Source organism: Olea europaea, unplaced genomic scaffold, assembly GCF_002742605.1.
Source record: "Olea europaea var. sylvestris unplaced genomic scaffold, O_europaea_v1 scaffold1023, whole genome shotgun sequence".
Taxonomy (NCBI): domain Eukaryota; kingdom Viridiplantae; phylum Streptophyta; class Magnoliopsida; order Lamiales; family Oleaceae; genus Olea; species Olea europaea.
The window spans coordinates 97,823-120,058 of record NW_019227558.1 but is presented as its reverse complement, the minus strand read 5'-3'; the positions used below and the strand labels follow the sequence as shown (position 1 = coordinate 120,058).

The window sequence follows — 22,236 nt, the reverse complement described above, 5'->3', positions numbered from 1 at the left end:
CAGTCGGTATGCGAGGAGAGGAGAGACGCGCTATCCTCAGATGCATCACTGGCGAGCACAAGACAAGCCGCTTGCCAGACAGTTATCGGCTCTACTCGACGATCCTGAGGTACGTATTATACAATTGCTATTTATGTTGTACGTCCTTTTACAATCTGAATACATAGTCATTAACTGTGACATATCAAAATGACAGCTTGAAGTTCTCACTGAATTGACACCGTCGATCGAGGAGGACGGTCAGTGTTATATTCGCAAATTGCCTCCTCAGTTTTATATTCGCAAATTGCCTCTTTGTACTGCGCATGACGATCAGATGCCTGAGTCTAGGATGGATCGAGATAGGATATGTCACTGTGCAGGATTTGTTGTATATCGCTTTGATCTTGTAATTAAGTGCTTCACTTGTAATATTTATTTTTTCAAGAGGATCGTTCAGTACTACCTCCATTGAGGATATCACCTCCACCGAGGAGAGCACGTCCAGCGAGGATGTCACCTCCGTTGAGAAGATCACGTCCAGCTACGCCAGAGGTTCAGATGCCTGAGTCCAGCGTTGATCGAGATAGAGTATGTTACTTAAAAATAATTCTTCGATTGTCGTTTTATTTTATTTGTTAGGTTATTCATTTGTAATAGTTATTTTTTCAGGAGGGCCGTCCAGTATCACCTCCTGCACCTAGTCCCCGTGCTTCGACGATTGATTTGTTCGAACTCTTGATGGAGATGAGAGGAGACATGGCAGAGTTACGGGATAATGTCGTGACACTACGAGCTGAGTTCGGAGACATGACACAGTTACGATATGATGTCGGGATGTTACGATCTGGGTTAGGAGACCTTCATGCTGAGGTTGCAGCGATACGGGGTGATATAGCAGGCCTGCGTGAGACGAGCGATTATCGAGATGGAGGAGGTAGCGGAGGGACATGTCACTATCGGGACGGAGGGGGTGACGAAGGGATTGGTGGCTATCGAGACGGAGGGACTGGCGGTTATCGGGACGGAGGGGTCGGTGGTTATCAGGGGGGAGGGGGTCAGATGAGGTATGTTGACTCATCGTGGCCATCAGTTGCTACATTTGATTTATTTTTAAATGACACGATGGGGATGGAGGAGCGAGAGAGGATACCTATGGTGGAGGGGGTGCCTGTGCAGGATATACTTGAGGACGTGGAGGGGGTACCCGAGGAGGAGAGGGTACCGGAGATGGCGGTAGAGGTGGTACTCAAGATGACGTCACCCGATGCAGAGGGGATACCCGAGGAAGTGGGAGTGCCCGTGCAGGGGATACCCGAGGACGTCGAGGGAGCATCAGAGGTGGAGGTGGTGGTGGTACCCGTGCAGGGGATACCTAAGGATGCCGAGGGGGCACTGGAGGAGGATAGGGTACTGGAGGTGGAGATGGTACCCATGCACGGGATACCCGGGGATGTCGAGGGGGCACCGGAGGAGGAGAGGGTACCGGAGGTGGAGGTGGTACCCGAGAAAATGCCAGACTCGCCGGACGTGGTCTTTGTGTCGGAGGAGGTGGTCCCGATAGCGGGCGAGGGGTCGTCCCGATGGCTGGGGAGATGGAGATTCCCGAGACGTATGAGGAGAGGACGATGGCTGTTGACATGGTGGAGCGGGTGGTCGGCAAGAGGCCAAGGGTGCCATCATAGTATGTTCTTTCTCCCTTTACCGCGGAGGCGAAGGGGAGAAGGTTCGTCGACGGGACGCACCCGAATTTATTCAGGGAGGTGGACCACGCCAAGTGGAAAGCCTTTGAGATAGAGTGGAGAGCACTGCAGCATGGGTAAGTTTTGTATTTTATATAATTAGTATAGTACGCAGACGCAGACGCTGACACATGTATACTTCTTATAACTAAAAATTATGTTCTTATTTTTTCAGGGCCAGCCGCACGATTGCTGAGAAGACGATCTCAAATCCTTACAAGTGGTTCCACGACATCACCACTTCGGGGGCTTGGCTCGCCGACGATATAAGTGAAATGAAAATATTGTTATTTATTATATATGTTCAAAATAAATTTTTTGAATGAAATTTATAGATTAACTCCTTTTTTTATTGGTGTTTCTTGATATAGCACATCGACTTGAGCATGGATTTGCTACGAGATCGTGCTGAAAGACATCCAAAATCGTTCAACATTTCTGGCAGACTCATATTGAACACCGAGCTCATCCGTGCCGTTGACATTGAGTACCACTCGTTTCAGGCTATGGGTAGCGAGTACATGGTGCCGGAATATATGATGGAATGGGTCGTAGGGATGTGACCGAGTGTCGGTGGAAAGCCATGGGATGGCTGTACGCATATGTACATACCAGTATGTGTGAATCATCACTACATTGCAGTGAAAATCGTATTCGCCGACTCCACGATGTATGTGTTCGACCTCGATCATTCATGCCTGACACAAGGCCAGCTCGAGCAAAATCTAGAGTCGGTGTTTGTGATCGTTCCCATGATGGCTAGACAAGTGAACATCATTGTACATGACAGATTCGCCACCATGCGGAACACGACGACGGCGAGGCAGCAAATATCGTAAGTATTTGTAATTTTCTTTTTGTCATTTACATCTTAGTAACTAACTAATTTTCGATGTGCTAATACAACATTGTTTAATTGTATGGGTGATTGCGGCATGATCGTCATCAAGTACATAGAATTTTTTAGTATGGCACATAAGGTTGAGGCAATCAACCAGGTATGGATACAAAATTGGAGAAATAAACTAGTATGTGATTTATTTGAATTTAATGGGAATCCGTAAATAATTGTACATATTTTTACATTTATTTAAACATTGTACAGTTCATTCATTTATTTGTAATTACGAAAGAATTGTAAAATGTTAATTATTTATGTAATATTTAAATATTTATTTGACAATGCAACCTACCGTATAATGCAGTGTCTAGAAAAAACTTCGATTTCAAATAATTAACATAAATAATATGCATAACAAATGAATGTAATGAATGAAATGTTTGAAAAAATACTAAATCTAATAATTCACATAAATAATATGCATAAATAATTAACGTCAATGTTATAAATAATTACATTGCCAATAATTATTAAAATTACACATCCGTTACATTGTCATGTAGAGGAATCTGACTTGTACAATATCTTCTAGTATACCCTGTTGCACCGCACCTACCGCACTTACGAGGCTGGAGAAACTCTCCGGTAGATGGTATTCTAGATGTACGTGTACGTCCAGGAGTACGTGGTCCAATTGCTGGTGGCAACAAGTTATTCAGTGGGAGAATGTGGTCGGGCACTTCCCACTCGGGTACAGGAAATTTTGTTTCCGCATATGCTGCTCTTCAATAATTAGTCATGTAATACACACTGCATAAAGTGTGTGGTGGTAATCCTCTATGCATAGCCACTGCCACTGCATGTGTACACGGAAAACTCTCCAACTGAAATCGTCTACACGTGCACGTGTTATCATTCAAGTCCACAATGTATCCGAAATTACGTGCACATCTTACGGAGAAGCGAAATTGATTCAGTGGTTCTACATATACCTTTCTTGCCACATCTAGAGTCTTAAAGAGCTTTTCTTCTTGAGCTGGGATTAGCACACTTACACAACTCTGTGATTCCTCACGTCGATCATGAAACCACTGTTGTAGCTTGTCACGAATGTTCTCAATCATTGCGAGAATTGGTAACTCTCGATCTTTCTTGAATAAAGCGTTAAGCGACTCCGCATTGTTCGACGTCATCATGTTGTATCGACGTCCTGGAAAATGTGATCGTGCCCAATGTTCAATCCCCATCTCTGTTAGATACTCCCATGCAGCATGCGATTTACTGTCTATTTCGACCATGAATTTATCAAACTCTTCAAAACTGTAAGCCTCTGCAGCTCTCCTAAACAACGCAACGACGCCATTGCCTCGATACCTGGTCTTCAAGTTTCCTTGTATATGGTACATACAATAACCATGATGTGCGTCGGGGAAGATTTCAGCGATACCATTTATTATTAACTGCCCTCGATCGGTTACGAATGCAAGATTTTCGACATCTCCAATTACTTCCCTGAACTTCGTGAAAAACCAACTCATTGCTACATCATTTTCTCCGTCGACTATACCGAACGCAAGAGGGTAAATTTGAATGTTCGCATTTTGGCATGTTGTAATAATCAACTTGCCCCCGTATCTCGCCTTAAGGGTTGTACCGTCGACTAAGATTAGGGGTCGCATTGCATTTCGAAATCCTCGAACACATTGTCCAAGGCCTATAAAGAAATATTTGAAGCAATTTTCGTCATCTTTCTGAATAAAAAATGCCGACCCAGTATTAATTCTTCCCATATTATAGCAATACCTGGCAAATATAAATAAAAATAATCATAATTTAGATAATATATTAAATATTAAATGAACAGAAAAATAAACAATTCAATTAAATAATTAATTACATATAAATAAATATTTGAAATTAAATAATTAAAATTTAAAATAACAAAGAAATAAACACTTAAATAATGAAATACTTGGCTAATTTAGCATAACTCTCCTCAGTCGAACCCATCAAATCCTCCAATGCACATTCTTTAGCCTTCCAAGCCTTCTGATAGCTCATGACCACCCCGTACTCTCGTCGAATATCATTAATGATGTCCGAAGGTCTATAGATCGTTCGTGGATCCTGGAACTTGTGCATTATTTCTCGACCAATGAACCATGATCGGGCCTGCCTATGATCATTTCGACGAATACCCACTTTACAAGTATGTTCCCGTGCATACTTACGGACTACAAAAAACTCATTTATGTCCATCTTAGTCGCTCGCAAACGCCAATGGCAACTGTCGTCAACGCAAATAATTGTGTATGTCGACTTATTTGATTTCTTCACTTTAAACTCAAAGTTATGTTTTAAAGCAATCCGGTGCACAGCTTCTTGCAATTCTTTCTTTGGTTCGAATAGTTGCTCGACATATACATCTTCATCATCGGGAACTATACGCGAACAATTAGAGGACCGTGTACTCGGTCCGGCCTGTGAGTTCCCACCCGACTCATGTCTCCTACGAGATAGAGCAATCAAATCCTTGTTTGTAAATGTGTTTTCATTCTCGTTGTCTTCCACTATCGATGGAATTCTGTGCGTAACAGTGTGATCATGGTGAGTAGCAGTGGTCTCGGGAATAATCACATCATCTTCACGAACAATCTGAATTGTATCCCAAACATCATTTACATTACGATTCTCTTCATTTGAAATTTCGTGTTCACCCTTGTGGACATTCTTCCCCAATAAAGTTAATTAGATGTTTTATTTCCACTTCAGAAGTAACTTTCATAGGTGGAATTGGAATTGTTGAATACTTATGAAACAAAAATCCCAATTCCATATCGTACTGAGAGGGATCGACGTTAAGCATGTTTTGTATATCACTGTACATTTCTGCAAACGATGTATTCCTTGTTATAAAAATTGCTTTAACCCCATCTCTTTCATTCGTCCATTTCCATTCCCATTGAGTATTTTCATTCATTTGAAATTCACCAAAGTAACAAATTGGGACACATGCTAATGTCATATCTGCCACAAATTAAAAATAAGGAATTAATATATAATTTTTAAAATTGTTCATTTCATATTTAATTTAATTTAATACTTTAAATAATTCATTGATTATTTTAATTGTTTCAAAAATATATATTTCAATTAGTATTAAATATTCATTAATATTTATTTCAATAAACATATATTAATGAACAAATAAATTCTAAAATCTGAAAGGGGAGGGAAGGGGAGGGAAAAATAAAAAATAAAAATAGGCCGGCTGGGAACAGCCGGCTGTTTCCAGCCGCTGGGCCGACTTGAAATATTTGGCCCAGCTTTTTTCGTCCGTTTCATCTGAAATTTATGCTCGAATTTTTTATTTTTTTTCCTTTTTCAACGAAATAATGTTTAAATATTTATTTTACAGACACCTATAAATTTTTCCTGTAAAATATATGCATACAGAGATGAATTTTTTTGTTATTTTTGCTATAAAAAAATTGTACATCTGTGTTTAAATACTGTAAAATTCATCTGCCTTTGTCAAAAAAAATATTTAAAGATTCAAATAGTAAATTTAATTAAAACAAAATTAAAAATACGTATTTATACTTATCAATTTCCAGTGCCGACTATGATTATTATTTCTTTGTTGAACCTTTGATAATTTTGGGAGATTTCAATATTTTAGCAGATGGAAGGAAAAATTTCTATATTCTGCTTATTGACTGTTGTGTAGCTATTTTGAATAACACACGAATTATGCATATGCACACGACTTGTTTGTATTATTACCGCAAAGGTCTGTCTGTCTGTCTCAACATATTGGCTAAGCTAACTGATCACGACCATATCTTATCAAAAAATGAAAATTATGCATATGCACAGTGTATGTTAGATAAAGCTTTTTGTGATTGTAAGTTGTGGGTCTTATAGAATAAGTGGATAAAAGGTCGACAAAAGACGTGGGTCTTGCAGAATGTGTGACTAAAAATGATGTTTGACCTGCTTATAAAGCTATAAAATGTTTTACTAAATGTCTCAAAATATATTTTTAGATTAATTAGCCTTAAATTATAGTACTGATATTGCATATTATTAATTTGGAATACACATGAAGGCAGAAGATAGTTGAAGCTTACTGACAGGGAAAAGATGTATAGTCGCCCAACTATTTAGTGAATGTCCTAGTTGAGCTATCTTGTTGAGTCAAGCAATAATGTTATAGCCTTTTCCCAAAAACTGGAATGCCAAGAATTTCGGCCTTATCTCTAATGAACTAGGGGTTGGCTATACAAATCTTTTTCGCTACCCCGTTCTGCTCATTGTTACCTTTACTAGTAGATCCAAAGCATTTCAATCCGCAATAACCAAGACAAACCATGAGGTTATCCAGAGGCTGCAAAACAATAGATTTGTGCATATGAAAATCCCATGTAATGTTGCTGTTAACGAATAATTTGAAACTCGTAAGACCCAAAAAACTGTTTAACAATGAAAAATATGAACGTGGAACTCATACATAACATGTTCCTCTTGCAGTATTTTGTTCTTTTTCATTTTTAACTGGTTTGTCTTATTTTAATTTTTCGTTTTTTCTTTCAGGCTTCCATTTTTCTCACCATATAAAGGAGCTTATAATTTATAAAAAAAGTTGAATTTTTCTTGTTTTACATTCTATCACTATTCCTCTGGATTGAACGTATGGAGTTATCATCAGAAGTAGTTAACTTTGGAAAGTCTCTATTAGTTCCTAGTGTCCAAGAGCTGGCCAAAGAGCCTATTGTCAAGATCCCAATACGATATGTGCGCCATGACCAAGACCCTCGATCCAATGACATTCACATGTCATCAGTACCAGTTGTCAATCTCCAGAGCTTACTTATAGGAGAATCCCTGAATTATGAGCTGGAAAAGCTTCATTCCGCTTGCAAAGACTGGGGCTTTTTTCAGGTTTTTACATTCCTTTCATTATTCTTGTATCATCTTGATTTGCCAGATCTTAACTCAATCTTGGGACTTGAATTAGGAAGTTAAGCAATTTGAATTTGATGTCTGATTGTACAAATCTATGTATGGTAACATCAACTGTTCTTTTGAAATTTTCTGTACATTCAAGTTACCAATGGAAAATGGCTTAGTACTTGTTTGGCATGGCTTTTGAAAAGTAAGTTGCTCTTTAATATGTTCGAATAATTTTTTGGAAGAGCTTTCTCTGTTAAAAGAGTTTTCGGTGGAAGCTGGTTTAAGGCAACTTCCTCGGGAAGCTATTAAATAGAAGAAGAAGTAAAAGTAGAAGTAAAAGCAGAGGTAGAAGTAGAAGCTATCCCAAATGAGCTCCTAGTATGTTGATGCATATCATGATTTTCCTCACCAGCTTCTCCGTAATTTATTCTTTTCATAGTAGATTATAGACCATGGAGTTTCTCCTTCGTTGCTAGAGGAATTTAAAAGGCAAGTTACAGACTTCTTTAACCTTCCAATGGAAGACAAAAAGACTCTATGGCAACAACCAGACAACCAAGAGGGATTTGGGCAGCTCTTTGTTATATCTGAGGAGCAGAAGTTGGATTGGTCAGACATGTTCTACATAACAACTCTACCCGTCAATCAAAGGAAGATTGAATTGTTTGAAAAGTTACCTACAAAACTAAGGTTCTTTCTCTGTACGCACACACTCGCACACACAATGAACTTCTTTTGCTCATCTGAAAGGTTTAAAGGTAAGTGAAGTGATTTCCATAATCGGTGTCTAGGGAAACTATGGAGGCGTACTCGGAAGAACTGAAAAAGCTAGCCGCGACTTTATTAAGTCAAATGGCTAAGGCTCTAAAGATGGACGATAATGAGATCAATGAACTATTTAGAGATGGTGTACAATCAATGCGGATGAATTTCTATCCTCCTTGCCCTGAGCCTGATAATGCCATTGGCTTCAGTCCTCACTCGGATGCAGTTGCTCTAACAATTTTGTTTCAGCTCAATGAAACCGAGGGCCTTCAGATTCGAAAAGATGGGAAATGGGTGCCAGTTAAACCACTTCAAAATGCTTTTGTGGTTAATGTTGGTGACATAATGGAGGTAAATTCTCAATAATCTTTTAACTAGCTCGCATAGGCATTCTCCAAAACCAAACTGGTCTATATATGTGAGTCAGGAGTGACAATGATTATTAGCATCTTCATTGTGTCCACGAAGGAGGAAGCTCTAGACAAACTTTAATTTGGCCCAACGAACTTGTCTTGTTCGGTCCTAAAATAAGAATATGTTAGGAAAAATATGTAGATTTTGCTGCTTTACATATTTTGTTCTCCACCGATGTATAGAAGTATCTTATGTGTTATCCTGGTTATTGCTTCGCAGATTGTGAGTAATGGTGTTTATCGGAGCATTGAGCATAGAGCAACACTGAACTCGGACAGTAAGAGGCTCTCTGTTGCCACATTTTATAGCTCCAACCTCAACTCGGAGTTGGGCCCTGCACGCAGCCTTGTTGGACCGAAGAATCCACCAGTTTTTCGGCGAATGCCAATTGAGGAGTACTTCAAGAATTTCTTCGCCCGGAAACTCAATGGCAAGTCTTATATTGATTTTATGAAGTTGGAAGTTAGAGAAAACGACAGTACACAGATTGATTACTAAGAGGATGAAACTCAGTTCTTGTTCTAGCTACTTCCACGGGATTGAACCTATTACTTATGTAAACATAGTTTTTAGGAAAATGTTTGTGAATCGTTTGACTTCCGATCAAAATGTTGTTTGACTTTTACTACAACTGCACTTTCCTCACAATTAATTCAAATTAATTACGATCCAGCTGGAAAGGAGATAATTAATTATATTGACTGAATAATAAGTGCTTTATAATAATTGAATGGTTTGTATTCTTGATTCATTGATTGCTCATTGGATAATAATATTACAAAATAAATGGACTTCTAATTTAATAATATAGCTAAATAATCATAAGTTACTTACTGGTAATAAAATAAGTTTTAGCCCTCGTTTGTTTCCCATTAAAGTGAAAAATATGATCGTTATCCGTCACATTAAGTTACTATATTTGACTTTTTATCTCTTATGTGGAATCTGTAACGATTATATTTTTCATTTTCATTTTTACATTAATGTGTACCAAAGTGGGCCTTAAAGTGAATAAATTATTTTGGTAATAATTATGATTAATATGTTTCCTTAAATTTTTAAACAAACAAAATGAAAATCACATCAACAATTAAGGGAAACTAATTAATAATTTACGGAAAGAAAATCTTTTTTGCTTTTTCTTTTTCATATTTTCTTCCCCTAAATTATGGGTTGAGATGTTAAATTTTTTATAAATAAAATTCCCACATCCAAACATATTTTTGATAAGTAATTAATTATAAGTTCGGCAAAACTTGTGAAAAGTCAAGAACTGAGAGCCATTGAGTTGCCATCGACTCCTACGCGGGGTTCTCTTTCAAATTCCGGAGACCCCACCACCCTGGTTCATCTTTCTTGCACTGTTCTCATTTTGAAATCCAATCAACACACGTACAGAGAGTTAAATTCAGCAATTTAGAGAGTGAACTCAGATGCTCTAGTGGGATGAACTGCAATTAAATCAAGAATTTCAATAATAAAAAATCATGCCTTCAAATGCGAAGAAGCGAAAAGCTGCCAAGAGAAAGAAGGGAGTAGAATCATCATCCAACAACAATAGCAACTCTATTCCACAGGGTTCTACTGCTGAATCTCATGGTACAGTTGGTTCTCTACTTCAAACAATCCAATTGAATCAAGCCCATGTTTCTCTCAATTGTATTCCTATCTTTTTCGAACTTTGCAGTTAAATCTTTTCTGAATTTGGCTTTGTGGATAAGCCTCAATGCCTGTTGATTTGCTTGATTTGGAATCCACTGGGCTTGCCCATCTGTTCATCTTCACGTGGAGATTAGATTCATCTAGAAGCTCTAGCTTTTGCAGAGGGAACATGAGCATTCATTGAAATGTCTTCAACAATTTTATTATCAATCTTTGTATGTACCAATGTGTCCCATGTGCAGTAGTTGATAATGATTATAAGGGCACGTGTTAGTGTTTCCTCTTTTATTCTTTGGTATGAAGTTATACTTCATGACAGCTTTTAATAGAAAGCATAGATGTATTAGTACATCTATATAGAACAGACCATTGTATTTCTCAATTGTGTAGAGAATCTTGTTTTAACTTATTGGTTTTCAGGTTTTGGTTAAATTGCTTTGTGGATAAATTTTGTACTAAATTCTTTTGATGAATCAAACTATGGTAGGGGATGATGATCTGAAGCACCAAGATGATAAAGAGAGTGATGGTGGAGAGGTTAGCTCTCCTGCATCTCAGGAACACTGTAGCCACCAGCACTATTTCACCGAGAATGAGGAAGTCGAGGTGGAGCAGGAACACAAGACTTCAAATGTTCTGTCTGTCGAAGGAACGAATAATGAGGCTTTTAGAGAGCAAAAATCAATGGTAGGGGATAAGAGTATTGTTCTCATTGAAAGGGACTTGAATGGCGAGGATGAATCAGACCGGAAGGACATAAAGATTGTGTATGATGGGGGCGAGGCCGGGAGTTCTAATAATTGTAGTTCAGATGATGAGTCTCATGTTGTTGAGGATGGTAAAATTGTCGTTGAAAGTGTTACATTTGTTGATTCTGCAAAACTGGACAATTTTTTATTCGGGCGACAGGCTGAGGAAATTGATGTTGTTTCAGTCGAGGAAGATAGTGATTTAGTTGAGGAAACATGCCCTTTCATCGACTCGGAGAAGATCTCAATACTGGATGAGAAAGTGCAACTACGTACAAGTGCTATATTTGAATTGAAAGCAAATGAGATGGAAAAGTTGAGTTATGTAGGTGAGAAGGTTATTATTTCAGCAACTATTGTGGATGTGGTATCAGAGAGGAATGAGGATGTACCAACTGATCGATTAATTGAAATTGCTGCTGCCACTTCAAATGCTAAAGAATGTGGAATACAAGAAAATGATGACAAATTGACGCCCTCGTACACTGCACCTAAAGTCGATCCCAGTAAAGAAGTAGAACGTGAGAAAGATAATAAATTTCCTGAGGTGCTGGTTGTGTTTTTCTACTGCAGAATTACGTCAATCCTTCGCAGAAGATCTCATCTTAATCTTTGCTATTTCCTTCTGATATGCAGGTGTTGGCAGCTCCTGGTCCCACACATCCAGTGCAAACTACTTCATGGAAGAGTTGCTGTGGACTCTTTGAGGCGTTGACAGGGTCTGGTAGATAGTTCAAGGTTAAGATCCTTAAGTTTCAAACTTTCATCGTTTCATTCACATTTTACAATATAGGTTTTATGCCACAGTGATTTTAATGTGCACATTAAACTCATTTTCTAGTAGGTGAACAATGAAAGAAAACTACAATATTGGTAAGTAAATGACTGCAAATATCAAACAGAGACTTTATACAAAACCAATATTCGGCTATTTCCGCATAAGCAGAAGCACGTTCACGTTGAAGATTGACTATTGCAGAAGGCTCGGATTGAGTTTTGTCAAAAATTTGTGATCCTTCGTCTCTAATGATCATTGTTGAAGAATAATAGCGAGAGGTACGGGGAAACATGCAAAGTTAGGTTTTCCTTTGTAGTTTGCAGAGATATGTAAGAATTTCTCTGATGGTGCTTTCTCATGAGTTTTGCACTGAATTGACTTTTCTTTCTTGTTAAGTTTTAACCTAGTTTGGCTGCTTTCGATTTTCGGCTCTTAATGATTGAGTTGTGGTTAATATGGTCCAACTTGATGTTTTGATGACTGTTACTTCAATGTTGTGATAAGCCTAAAAATTGAAATAGGGGTAGTGGATTGGGGGTGTTAAAATGTGTCAGACTGATCGAGCCCAATTTAGGTAGGGGCTTGTGGTCTATATCGACTGCCCACACAGTCCTTTTTTAAAATAAAAAGAGAGAATAAAATGTGGTTTGTGTTGGACCCAAGCTATTTTGGGTATGTTTGGATACATATTAGACCCTAAAATCGGACCACGTTGGCCTATCACAACTTGATTTACTCTTCTAGATATACGTGTGCAATCAACTTAGAATTTTCTTTTGGAAGGAGATAATGAAGCGTAACAGATTTGTTGTCTGACAAGGATGATGATATAAATGTCTTTTGTTGATTTTTTTCTCCTTTCTTAAAAAAAATTATAAAACATAGTAGTGATTCAGAAATCAGAAGGTAGATTCTTAGACAATTAAAAACAGTTTTCTAAAAGGCTCATACCAGCCATTTTATTTGTATGCTCATTTTTTTCACACAAACACGAACAAATTACTAGTGAATACATGAAATGCCAGTCCTTGATTTTGTACAACATAAATGAATCGAAAATTCATAAATCTAAAAAAAATAAAGTAATAATAAAATGCAAAACACACTTAAGACACAATTGAAGACCGTTCTCCGTGCTCAAAGACTGATCAACGCCCATGAATTGCAGCTATGTACAACAGTTGAGTGGCTGAAAGGATAATAATAAATGCTTCCATTGTTCTCTGTCATTTTAAAAAAAAAAAAAATTTGTTAGTACCAAATTATCGTTTGAGATCATTTATGTCGATACAAAATCAATATTTGTTGGACAAAGTACCAGACGAGAATTTCTGATCTGGAGTTCAATCTCTTTCCATGCGAAGCTGCACAGATAGTTCTTATTAGTCGAGAAAAAGGAAAAACTAAGACGGACAACAAAAGACACGAAACAAATTTAGATGGAGGAAATAAATTTTGAGTCGTCATAAATAATTTCAACTGAGAATATAGGTTACCCCATGGCAAGAAGAGTGAGAGTCCAAGCAATGGTAGCAGCAGAAAGTGCACCAGGCATGCTATTTATGTTCCAGTAACGATAATGGTTAAATCCAGCAAGGATTGATGCAATTCCAACAACACCAGCAATCATAGCAAATGTCACAAAGAATCCAGTGGCTGCATTTCCCATCGGGAAGTATATCGGTGAGAAATGTGCTGGCAAATCAAATCCAGGACCTGTTACATAAAATCCCAATGCATTATTCCAATCATTTTTCATCGTAGAGATGTAGATCAGCCAGGCAAAATGCTTTGTACGCCTAAAGTTTTGAGTAATGCTATCTAGCATTAGTACACAATGTCATGTCAGGCTTACTTTTGTGCATGTTCGTGTTTGGAGATGGCCTTATGCACGCCTAAAACATTCTGGGTCTAGCAAGAATAAGCCACTTTAGGCTGACTTCTTGTGTTTGTATGTGCACTTGTCAAAAATGCATAAGAGATACATAGAATTTTCATTGAGAAAATGAACTTACCAATGACGAAACCATGTTCAATGGCCATGTTCATCGCCCAGCTACCAATGCCCAAAACTATTGCATACATGCAGAAATTGAGGACTAAAAGCAGTCCTGCAACAGATTTTAGCTGCCCATTTGCCATTCTTATGGATATAAGAATTCACAGGAACAAGAAATGCTGAAAGAAGAAATTTAGTTTTGTGTACAATTGCATGTGTATTGGGTGTTTATATAAGTGCAAATGTAAAGGTTTTTGGTTCTTTTCTTGTAAGGCTGTATGTTCTAAAGTGTTTTTTGTGGGGCTGTAAATGTTATACTTTGTGTTCAAGGAAGGGCAAAAGATGCCAGATTCTTTCCTGCCTGCCAGATTATATATTCTTTATCTCTAGGAATGATGTTTCTCAAAGGTTTGAATATTATGATTAAATTCTTTGTATTTCTAACTGTTTTAAGTTTCAACTTTTCAAATGAACAGTATACTCGAAAACAGCCAAACTTACTGTGCTGACACCGCCTATTTATGAAAATTTCTTGTGATTGGGAACTCAAAAACTGAGTACAAATTTGTCAAGAAACAAGTCAAATTCTATTCTTGTCCATACATTATGTGCGATCCATAATTTTAATTATTTTTTAATTACACATTCTTTGAGACCCATTACTTAATAAGCAATTATAAATTTTAACAAAAAATGCACTAAGTTACTTGTAAACACAATTAGATTTATTAAATTCCACCATTCCTTTTGGAACAAGGTTTGCAGCTATCTACATTTCGAGTTTAGTGACAAGTTTCATGAGTCTTATAGTAAAAATAATATCTCAAATTGTCCATTTCACAACAAGTGCCATACAAAAAAAAAAAATAAAAAAAAAGAAAAAAGAAAGGAAGCTTGTTTACTCTAATAGAGCAAATTTTAATTTAACGAAATTTATTATTTTAAAATTAATTTTTTAATTCTGATTTTAAATTTTTATTTTTAATTTGTTTTTTAATTTTAATTTTTAATTTTATTTTAAATTAAAGTTTTCATTTTAGTTATAATTTTAATTTAACGAAATCTGTTATTTTAAAATTAATTTTAAAATTCTAATTTCAACTTTTTATGTTGAATTTAATTGTAATTGTAATTTTATTTTAAATTTACATTTTTTAATTATAATTTTAATATAAAGAAATTTGTTATTTTAAACTTAATTTCAGAATAATTTTTTAATTCTAATTTAATTTTTTTATTTTAAATTTAATTTTAGTTTTTTATTCTATTTTAATTTTAATTTTAATTTTAATTTATAGAAATTTGTTAATTTAGAATTTATTTTCAAATTAATTATTTAATCCGAATTTTGAGTTTTTAATTTTCATTTCATTTTAATTTTTTATTTTATTTTAAATTTAAATTTTCATTTTAGTTATAATTTTAATTTTAAGAAATTTGTATTTTAAAATTACATTTTTAATTCTAATTTCAACTTTTTATGTTAAATTTAATTGTAATTGTAGTTTTATTTTAAATTTACATTTTATTTAAGTATAATTTTAACGTAAAGAGTTTTGTTATTTTAAAATTAATTTCACAATAAATTTTTAATTCTAATTTTAAAGTTTTATTTTTAATTTAATTTTAGTTTTTAATTTAATTTAATTTTTTTATTTAAATTTTGAATTTAATTTTATTTTTATTTTAAAGAAATTTGTTAATTTAGAATTTATTTTCATATTAATTATTTAATCCAAATCTTGAGTTTTTAATTTTAATTTTAATTTTTAATTTTATTTTAAATTAAAGTTTTCATTTTAGTTATAATTTTAATTTAACGAAATCTGTTATTTTAAAATTAATTTTAAAATTCTAATTTCAACTTTTTATGTTGAATTTAATTGTAATTGTAATTTTATTTTAAATTTACATTTTTTAATTATAATTTTAATATAAAGAAATTTGTTATTTTAAACTTAATTTCAGAATAATTTTTTAATTCTAATTTAATTTTTTTATTTTAAATTTAATTTTAGTTTTTTATTCTATTTTAATTTTAATTTATAGAAATTTGTTAATTTAGAATTTATTTTCAAATTAATTATTTAATCCGAATTTTGAGTTTTTAATTTTCATTTCATTTTAATTTTTTAGTTTATTTTAAATTTAAATTTTCATTTTAGTTATAATTTTAATTTAAAGAAATTTGTTATTTTCAAATTAATTTTAAAATTACCTTTTTAATTCTAATTTCAACTTTTTATGTTAAATTTAATTGTAATTGTAACTTTATTTTAAATTTACATTTTTTTAATTATAATTATAATGTAAAGAAATTTGTTATTTTAAAATTAATTTCAAAATAAATTTTTAATTCTAATTTTAAAATTTTATTTTAGTTTTTTATTTTATATTACTTTAAATTTAAATTTTCATTTTAGTTTTAATTTCAATTTAAAGAAATTTCTTATTTAAAATTAATTTTAAAATAAATTTAAATTTTCATTTTATTTAATTTTAATGTAAAGAAATTTGTTATTTTAAATTAATTTCGAATTAAATTTTTAATTTTATTTTATTTTAAATTTTAAATTTCATTTTAGCTATAATTTTAATGTAAATATATTTGTGATTTTAAAAATACGGTTAAAAATTCGGTTCACTTAATTTTAGGTTATTATGTTTCATTTCATTATTTTACGTACAATGTTCTGATATTCCGTTTCAATTTTTGCAGGATGGATTATCATTTGGATGTAGAGTTGAGACAGATGTCACGCAAAGTTAGGTGTAATAGTAACTTTGACAACTTCACCCAGGTCCTAGTGCTGCTGGACGACCAACATGCAGATATGCTCGTCAGTGATTTCTGTGGCCTCTATACCCTATGAGAGAGTTGCAGTATTCGGGTCAGATGATCGATGCTCTTTTATGTTGGCTGCTGAGTCCAATTGATGGCGATGCCTTCCACTTCGACCTCGGGGGCAAAGTCGCTAGCTTTTCCCTGTTCGAGTTTGCCCTGCTGACTGGATTGAAGATTACGGGCGATGAGGCAGCTAGCGGCGGGACTCAGAGAAGAAATAGGCTGCAGGACACTTACTTCCAAGGATAGGGGGCGGTGGTTTTGCCTCAGCTGATGGACGCGATTAGGAGGTGTGATGGGATGTTGGACAGACTGAAGTTAGGTATGGTCTACATCATTAAGAGCGTGATGCGGTGTCACCACAAGAAGACTGCTATCGACCTCTTCCACCTTGAGATCGTTGACGACATAGATCGCTTCAACAGCTATTTGTGAGGTCGTCGATGTTTCGAGAACACCGTCCACATCTTCACCAGATCGCACTCGAAGCCCAAGGGGCCCGTGCGTAAGTACGACACGTACGGATTTGCTTTGGTGCTGCAGGTAAATGATTAACGCAATCAATGTTGAAATATTTTTTCTATTGAATTTGTATGCACTAATTTATGTGTTGTAGGTCTGGGTGTATGAGACCATCCCCATATTGGTACCTGCTTTGTGCGGCGAGAGGAGGCACGCTGCCCTCGGATGCATCATTGGCGAGCATCTCGAGCGAAGGGATGTCTCACTGGGAAACAATATCGGCTCTCCTCAACGACTCTCATGTGAGTATTATAAATTTGTGATTTATATTGTACATAGTTTAATATTACATGATTTTATCTTTTTAAAATGTCAATATAAAATAATAACTCATTTGACGTCATCGATGGAAGAGGAGGTGCAAGGTCTCGTGCGTGAAGTAGCGGTTCCGCACGCCTAGGACGACCAAATATCCGATTCGATCCCCGATCGAGACTGGATAAGTGAATTATTGATTAATATTTTGTATGAGTTAGCAATTATTGAATAAGTTAATAATATGTAAGTTTGTCCAGGACCGCGAGTTAGTTGATCGGGCATCACCTCCGCCGACGGCATCACCTCCATCGAGGGCATCACCTTCGCCGACGGCATCACCTCCGCCCAGGGCATCACCTCCACCGTCGGAGGTGACGATCGGGGGTGATTGAGAGGATAGAGATGGGGCTCACCCACAGTCGTGGTCGGAGGATGCATGGGACTCCTTTTTTCAGTCCATGGAGGATAGGGTAGACCCAAGGGCAGAGGAGGTTGGTCCTGAGGGTGGAGAAGGGGATGGTCCCGAGATCGGATGAGGGGGTGGCCCCATTGGGGATGGGAGCGATGGTCGAGGAGGTGGTGCCTACGATAGCGGATAAGGGGGTCGAGGAGGTGTTGTTGACACAGGTAGATGAGGTGGTGGGCCCCTCGAGGATGGGAGCTATGGTCGAGGAAGTGATGATGACGGGGATGGAGGAGGAGGAAAGCGTAGAGGAGGTGGCGATTGTTGGGGTGGAGGAGGGAACGATGCCTGAGGTGGGCGAGGAGAGGACGACGACCGTGACTGGGCCGAAAAAGCGTGTTGTTGACTTGCCCGAGCTATTGGTAGGTAAGAGGCCAAGACAGTACATTGTCTCTCCCTTCACGGCTGAGACGAAGAGGAGGAGGTTCGTTGATGGGACGATCCCCAACCTATTTCGGGAGGTGGACCTTGCTAAGTGGAAAGCATTCGGGACGGAGTGGAGAAGAATGTTGCTCGGGTTAGTATTCATGATATTAGTAAATACCAGTGATTGTTACACGTATACGCTTTTTTAACATTTCTCTGTTTCCTTTGTCAGGACCAGCCATACGATCGGTATTGTGACGATCTCCGATACTTATAAGTGGTTCCACGACATCATCACTTCAGGACCCTAGCTTGCCGACAATGTAAGTGAAGTAGTCATACTATTAATTTTTATGACTTGTATATCATTGTTTGTTTATGCAATGAAATAACTCCATTTTGTATTGCTATTTTTTAATGCAGCACATCGACCTGGCCATGGACTTGTTGCGTGATCGGGTTCAAAGATATCCGAGCTCATTTGATAGTCCTAGCCGAGTTATACTCAATTTGGAGTTCGGACGAAGCATTGACATTGAGTACCAGTCGCTCTAACATGCCGACAAGGAGTATGCGGTGCCCGACTACATGCTCGAGTAGACCATAGAGATGTGGCCAGTGATCGTGAATCATCACTGCATGGCCTTGGAGATTGTGTTCGCTGAGTCTACTATATACATGTACGACCCCGATCATTCATGTCTGACATGGGGTCAGTTCGAGCAAAATCTGGAGCCCATTGCTGTTTTTGTCCCTATGATAGCTAGACAGGCGGGATTGACTTTAAATGACAGATTAGCCATCGTGTGGGACACAACCACAGTGAGGCAGACAATATCATAAGTGGTCTTAAATTTTTTGAAATTTAATACTTAATTTTTTTGCTGCATGGTACTAATCGAACTCATTTTTGTTCATTTGCATGGGTGATTGTGACATTTTTGCAATAAAGTACATCAAATTTCTGAGTATAACACATAAGGTTGATGAAATCAACCAATCCTGGATACAAAGTTGGCATAATGAGTTGGCGTGCGACTTATACTATTTTAATGGTGATCTCATAGATTTATTGTAATTATTAGTTGTAATATTTTGTGATTACGGAGTAATTTTGAACACTGTAAATATTGATTTGTTGTACTTACGAAATGTTTGTAACACACTGTGATGGATTATGAAATGATTATTAACTACGACGGCAATTAATTTATTATCGTATAATAAATGCAAACACTGTTTAATTCAGATGGACAACATTACCAAATGATCTAACTATCATTTAGAGGAACATGAATCGTACAATATTGGCGAGTATGCCCTACTGATTTGCACCGGCTGCACCTACGCGATCGAGGGAATTCTCTTGTAGATGGTATTCTAGACGTACTTGGACGTCCAGGACCACGCAGTTCAATGAGAGGTGGCAATTATGTATTGAGTGGGCGAATATGGTCGGGGACTTCCAACTCAACTTCGTTCGGCAGAGGAAATATTGTCTCAGCGTACGCAGCTCTCAAATAATCAGTCGTGTAGTAATGAGAGCACAATGTTCTAGTTGCAAATTCTCGATACATAGCAACCGCAACTGCATGCTCACACGGAAAAGTCTCCAACTGAAATTTTTTACAACTGCATGTATTATCAGTCAAGTCTACCATGTATGCCATATTACGTGCACATTCCACTGAGAAGCGCAACTCATCTAGTGGTTCGACATTCAACTGTCTCGCAAGTTCTGCAGCTTTGAATAACTTTTCCTCTTGCGCTGGGGCTAGCAAGCTCGTGCAATTCTGTGATTCCGCACGTCGATCGTGAAACCACTGCTGTAGCTTGGTACGGACATTCCCAATCAGTGCAAGAATGGGTAATTCTTGATCCTTCTTGAATAATGCATTGAGAAACTCCGTATTGTTTGACGTCATCATGTTGTAACGACATCCTGGAAAAAACGAGCGCGCCCAATGTTCAATCTCCATTTTCGTTAGACAATCCCATGCATCGAATGATTTACTTCCTATTTCAACCAAGAACTTATTACACTATTCAACACTGTAGGCTTTAGTCGCTTTCCTGAACAATGAAACGATATCTTTGTCCCGATACTTGGTCTTCAGATTGCCTTGAATATGGTATATGCAATACCCATGATGTGCATCTGGAAAAACTTCAGCGATATCATTTATTAAAGGCTATCCTCGATTTGTTATAAATGCAAGGTCCTTGACTTTCCCGATTACTTCCCTTAACAGCGTGAAGAACCACCGCATCGACAGGTCATTCTCACTATCGACTATGTCGAACGTAAAAGTGTAAATTTGGATGTTGGCATCTTGATATATAGCAATAGTCAAATTGCCTTGATATTTAGATTTCAGTGTTGTACCATCAACTAGAATTAGGGGTCGCATTGCATTTTGAAATCCCCGAATGTATTGTCCAAGAGCCATGAAGAAGAATTTGAAGCAATTCCCACCATCTGTCTTAATAAAAAATTTTGAACGAGGATTAGTTTTCTCCATGTTATGTCAATACCTGACCAATTTAGCATAGTTTTCCTCTACAGAGCCCATTAAATCCTCAAACGTACATTCCTTAGCCTTCCAGGCCTTTTGGTAGCTTAAGACTACTCCGTACTCTCGACGGACGTCGTTAGTGATATCCGATTGTCTGTAGATCGTATGAGGATCTTGATACTTGTGCATTATCTGTCGATCAATAAACCAAGCTTGGGCTTGCCTGTGATCATTTCGACGTAATCCCACTTCATAAGTATGTTTCCGTGTGTACTTGCGAACTATAAAGTATTCATTCATGTTTATCTTTGTTGCTTGCAAACGCCAACAGCAACTGTCGTCTACGCAGGTAATTGTCAACAACGACTTGTTCGATTTTGTCACTTTGAACTCAAAGTTGTATTTCAGCGCAATTAGGTCCATAGCTTCCTGCAAATCTTTTTTCGTTTCAAACAGTTGCTCGACATACAAACCCTCACTATCGGGAACCACACGGGAGGAGTTAGAGGACGGTCCACTCGATCCAGCCTCTAGGTCCCACCCTACTCATGTCTCTATTGAGATAAAGCGATCAAATTCTCGTCTGTAAAAGTATTTGCATTTTCACACTCATTGTCGTGAACCACGGACGAAATTCTGTGAGTAACTATCTCTGGAATAACTGTATCATCTTCACGAGCTATCTGGATCGTATCCCAAAAATCATTAGCATCATTATCCCTTCCATCTGAGTCTACTTGTTCATCTTTGATGACATCCTTCCTCACTAAAGTCACGCAAACAGGAGTCGAGTGTCTATTGTTCATTTCAAACAGATAATTCACTTCGGCATCATAAGAAATCATCATAGGTAGACTCGGAACTTCATGATTGCTGAATTTAAATTTCAATTCCATGTTATACTGAGAGAGATCAACATTTAGCTTGTTCTGTAAAAGATTATAGAGTTCTGCATACGTTGTTGTTTCTGTTATGGAAATTGGGATACCATCATGTTTATCGCTCGTCCATTTCTGTGTGACGAAATCACCAAATTAACAAACTGGGACAACAACCATATCTGCGTGACGAAAATGAATTTTTAATTGCAAGAAAATATTGAACGAAATAGGGAAAAAAATTTAAAACAACCGACTGTCCAGCCGGCTGGTAAGAAACGGCCGTCTGAAACAACTAGCTGTTTTTAAAAACAACCGACTTCGACTGTTCCAGCTGACTGTCCAGCCGGCTGTTAAATAGTTCGACTGTCCAGCTAGGTTTTTTCAACTTTTAACCGAACAGTCGAATGTTCAAATTCACTGTTCGACAGAATAAACACACCAAACTTTTGTATATTAATTTTTCAGTATTAATGTAGATGAATTTTTTCTCGTCAAAGGCT

General features: G+C 36.8%; 5 protein-coding genes across 7 annotated transcripts; 4 read left to right on the top strand and 1 right to left on the bottom strand.

Moving 5' to 3' along the window:
* Positions 1–34: 34 nt before the first annotated feature.
* On the top strand, positions 35–468 carry LOC111372715. The gene is made up of 2 exons (XM_022995104.1): positions 35–109; positions 197–468. Exons 1-2 carry the CDS (start codon positions 41–43, stop codon positions 452–454), a joined length of 327 nt encoding a protein of 108 aa, XP_022850872.1. The 5' UTR covers positions 35–40; the 3' UTR covers positions 455–468.
* LOC111372714 lies at positions 423–1,833 on the top strand. Its single transcript, XM_022995103.1, has 2 exons — positions 423–570; positions 652–1,833. Exons 1-2 carry the CDS (start codon positions 493–495, stop codon positions 1,774–1,776), a joined length of 1,203 nt encoding a protein of 400 aa, XP_022850871.1. The 5' UTR covers positions 423–492; the 3' UTR covers positions 1,777–1,833.
* Positions 1,834–1,901: 68 nt separating this feature from the next.
* Positions 1,902–9,392, top strand: LOC111372731 (protein SRG1-like). 2 transcript variants are annotated; one of them, XM_022995121.1, is made up of 7 exons: positions 1,902–1,991; positions 2,093–2,556; positions 2,672–2,719; positions 7,159–7,506; positions 7,961–8,208; positions 8,310–8,634; positions 8,917–9,392. In XM_022995121.1, exons 4-7 carry the CDS (start codon positions 7,258–7,260, stop codon positions 9,193–9,195), a joined length of 1,101 nt encoding a protein of 366 aa, XP_022850889.1. In that variant the 5' UTR covers positions 1,902–1,991; positions 2,093–2,556; positions 2,672–2,719; positions 7,159–7,257; the 3' UTR covers positions 9,196–9,392. The 2 variants fall into 2 exon arrangements, with proteins under 2 accessions (XP_022850889.1, XP_022850890.1); XM_022995122.1 differs by lacking the exon at positions 2,672–2,719.
* Positions 9,393–9,952: 560 nt separating this feature from the next.
* Positions 9,953–12,360, top strand: LOC111372729. 2 transcript variants are annotated; one of them, XM_022995119.1, is made up of 4 exons: positions 9,953–10,296; positions 10,847–11,655; positions 11,745–11,846; positions 11,950–12,360. In XM_022995119.1, exons 1-3 carry the CDS (start codon positions 10,185–10,187, stop codon positions 11,838–11,840), a joined length of 1,017 nt encoding a protein of 338 aa, XP_022850887.1. In that variant the 5' UTR covers positions 9,953–10,184; the 3' UTR covers positions 11,841–11,846; positions 11,950–12,360. The 2 variants fall into 2 exon arrangements, with proteins under 2 accessions (XP_022850887.1, XP_022850888.1); XM_022995120.1 differs by having other exon boundaries at positions 11,953–11,985.
* A 458-nt stretch (positions 12,361–12,818) lies between these two features.
* Positions 12,819–14,099, bottom strand: LOC111372713. The gene is made up of 4 exons (XM_022995102.1): positions 13,902–14,099; positions 13,383–13,602; positions 13,205–13,250; positions 12,819–13,109 (listed from the first exon to the last, which is right to left on the bottom strand). Exons 1-4 carry the CDS (start codon positions 14,026–14,028, stop codon positions 13,035–13,037), a joined length of 468 nt encoding a protein of 155 aa, XP_022850870.1. The 5' UTR covers positions 14,029–14,099; the 3' UTR covers positions 12,819–13,034.
* Positions 14,100–22,236: the final 8,137 nt, after the last annotated feature.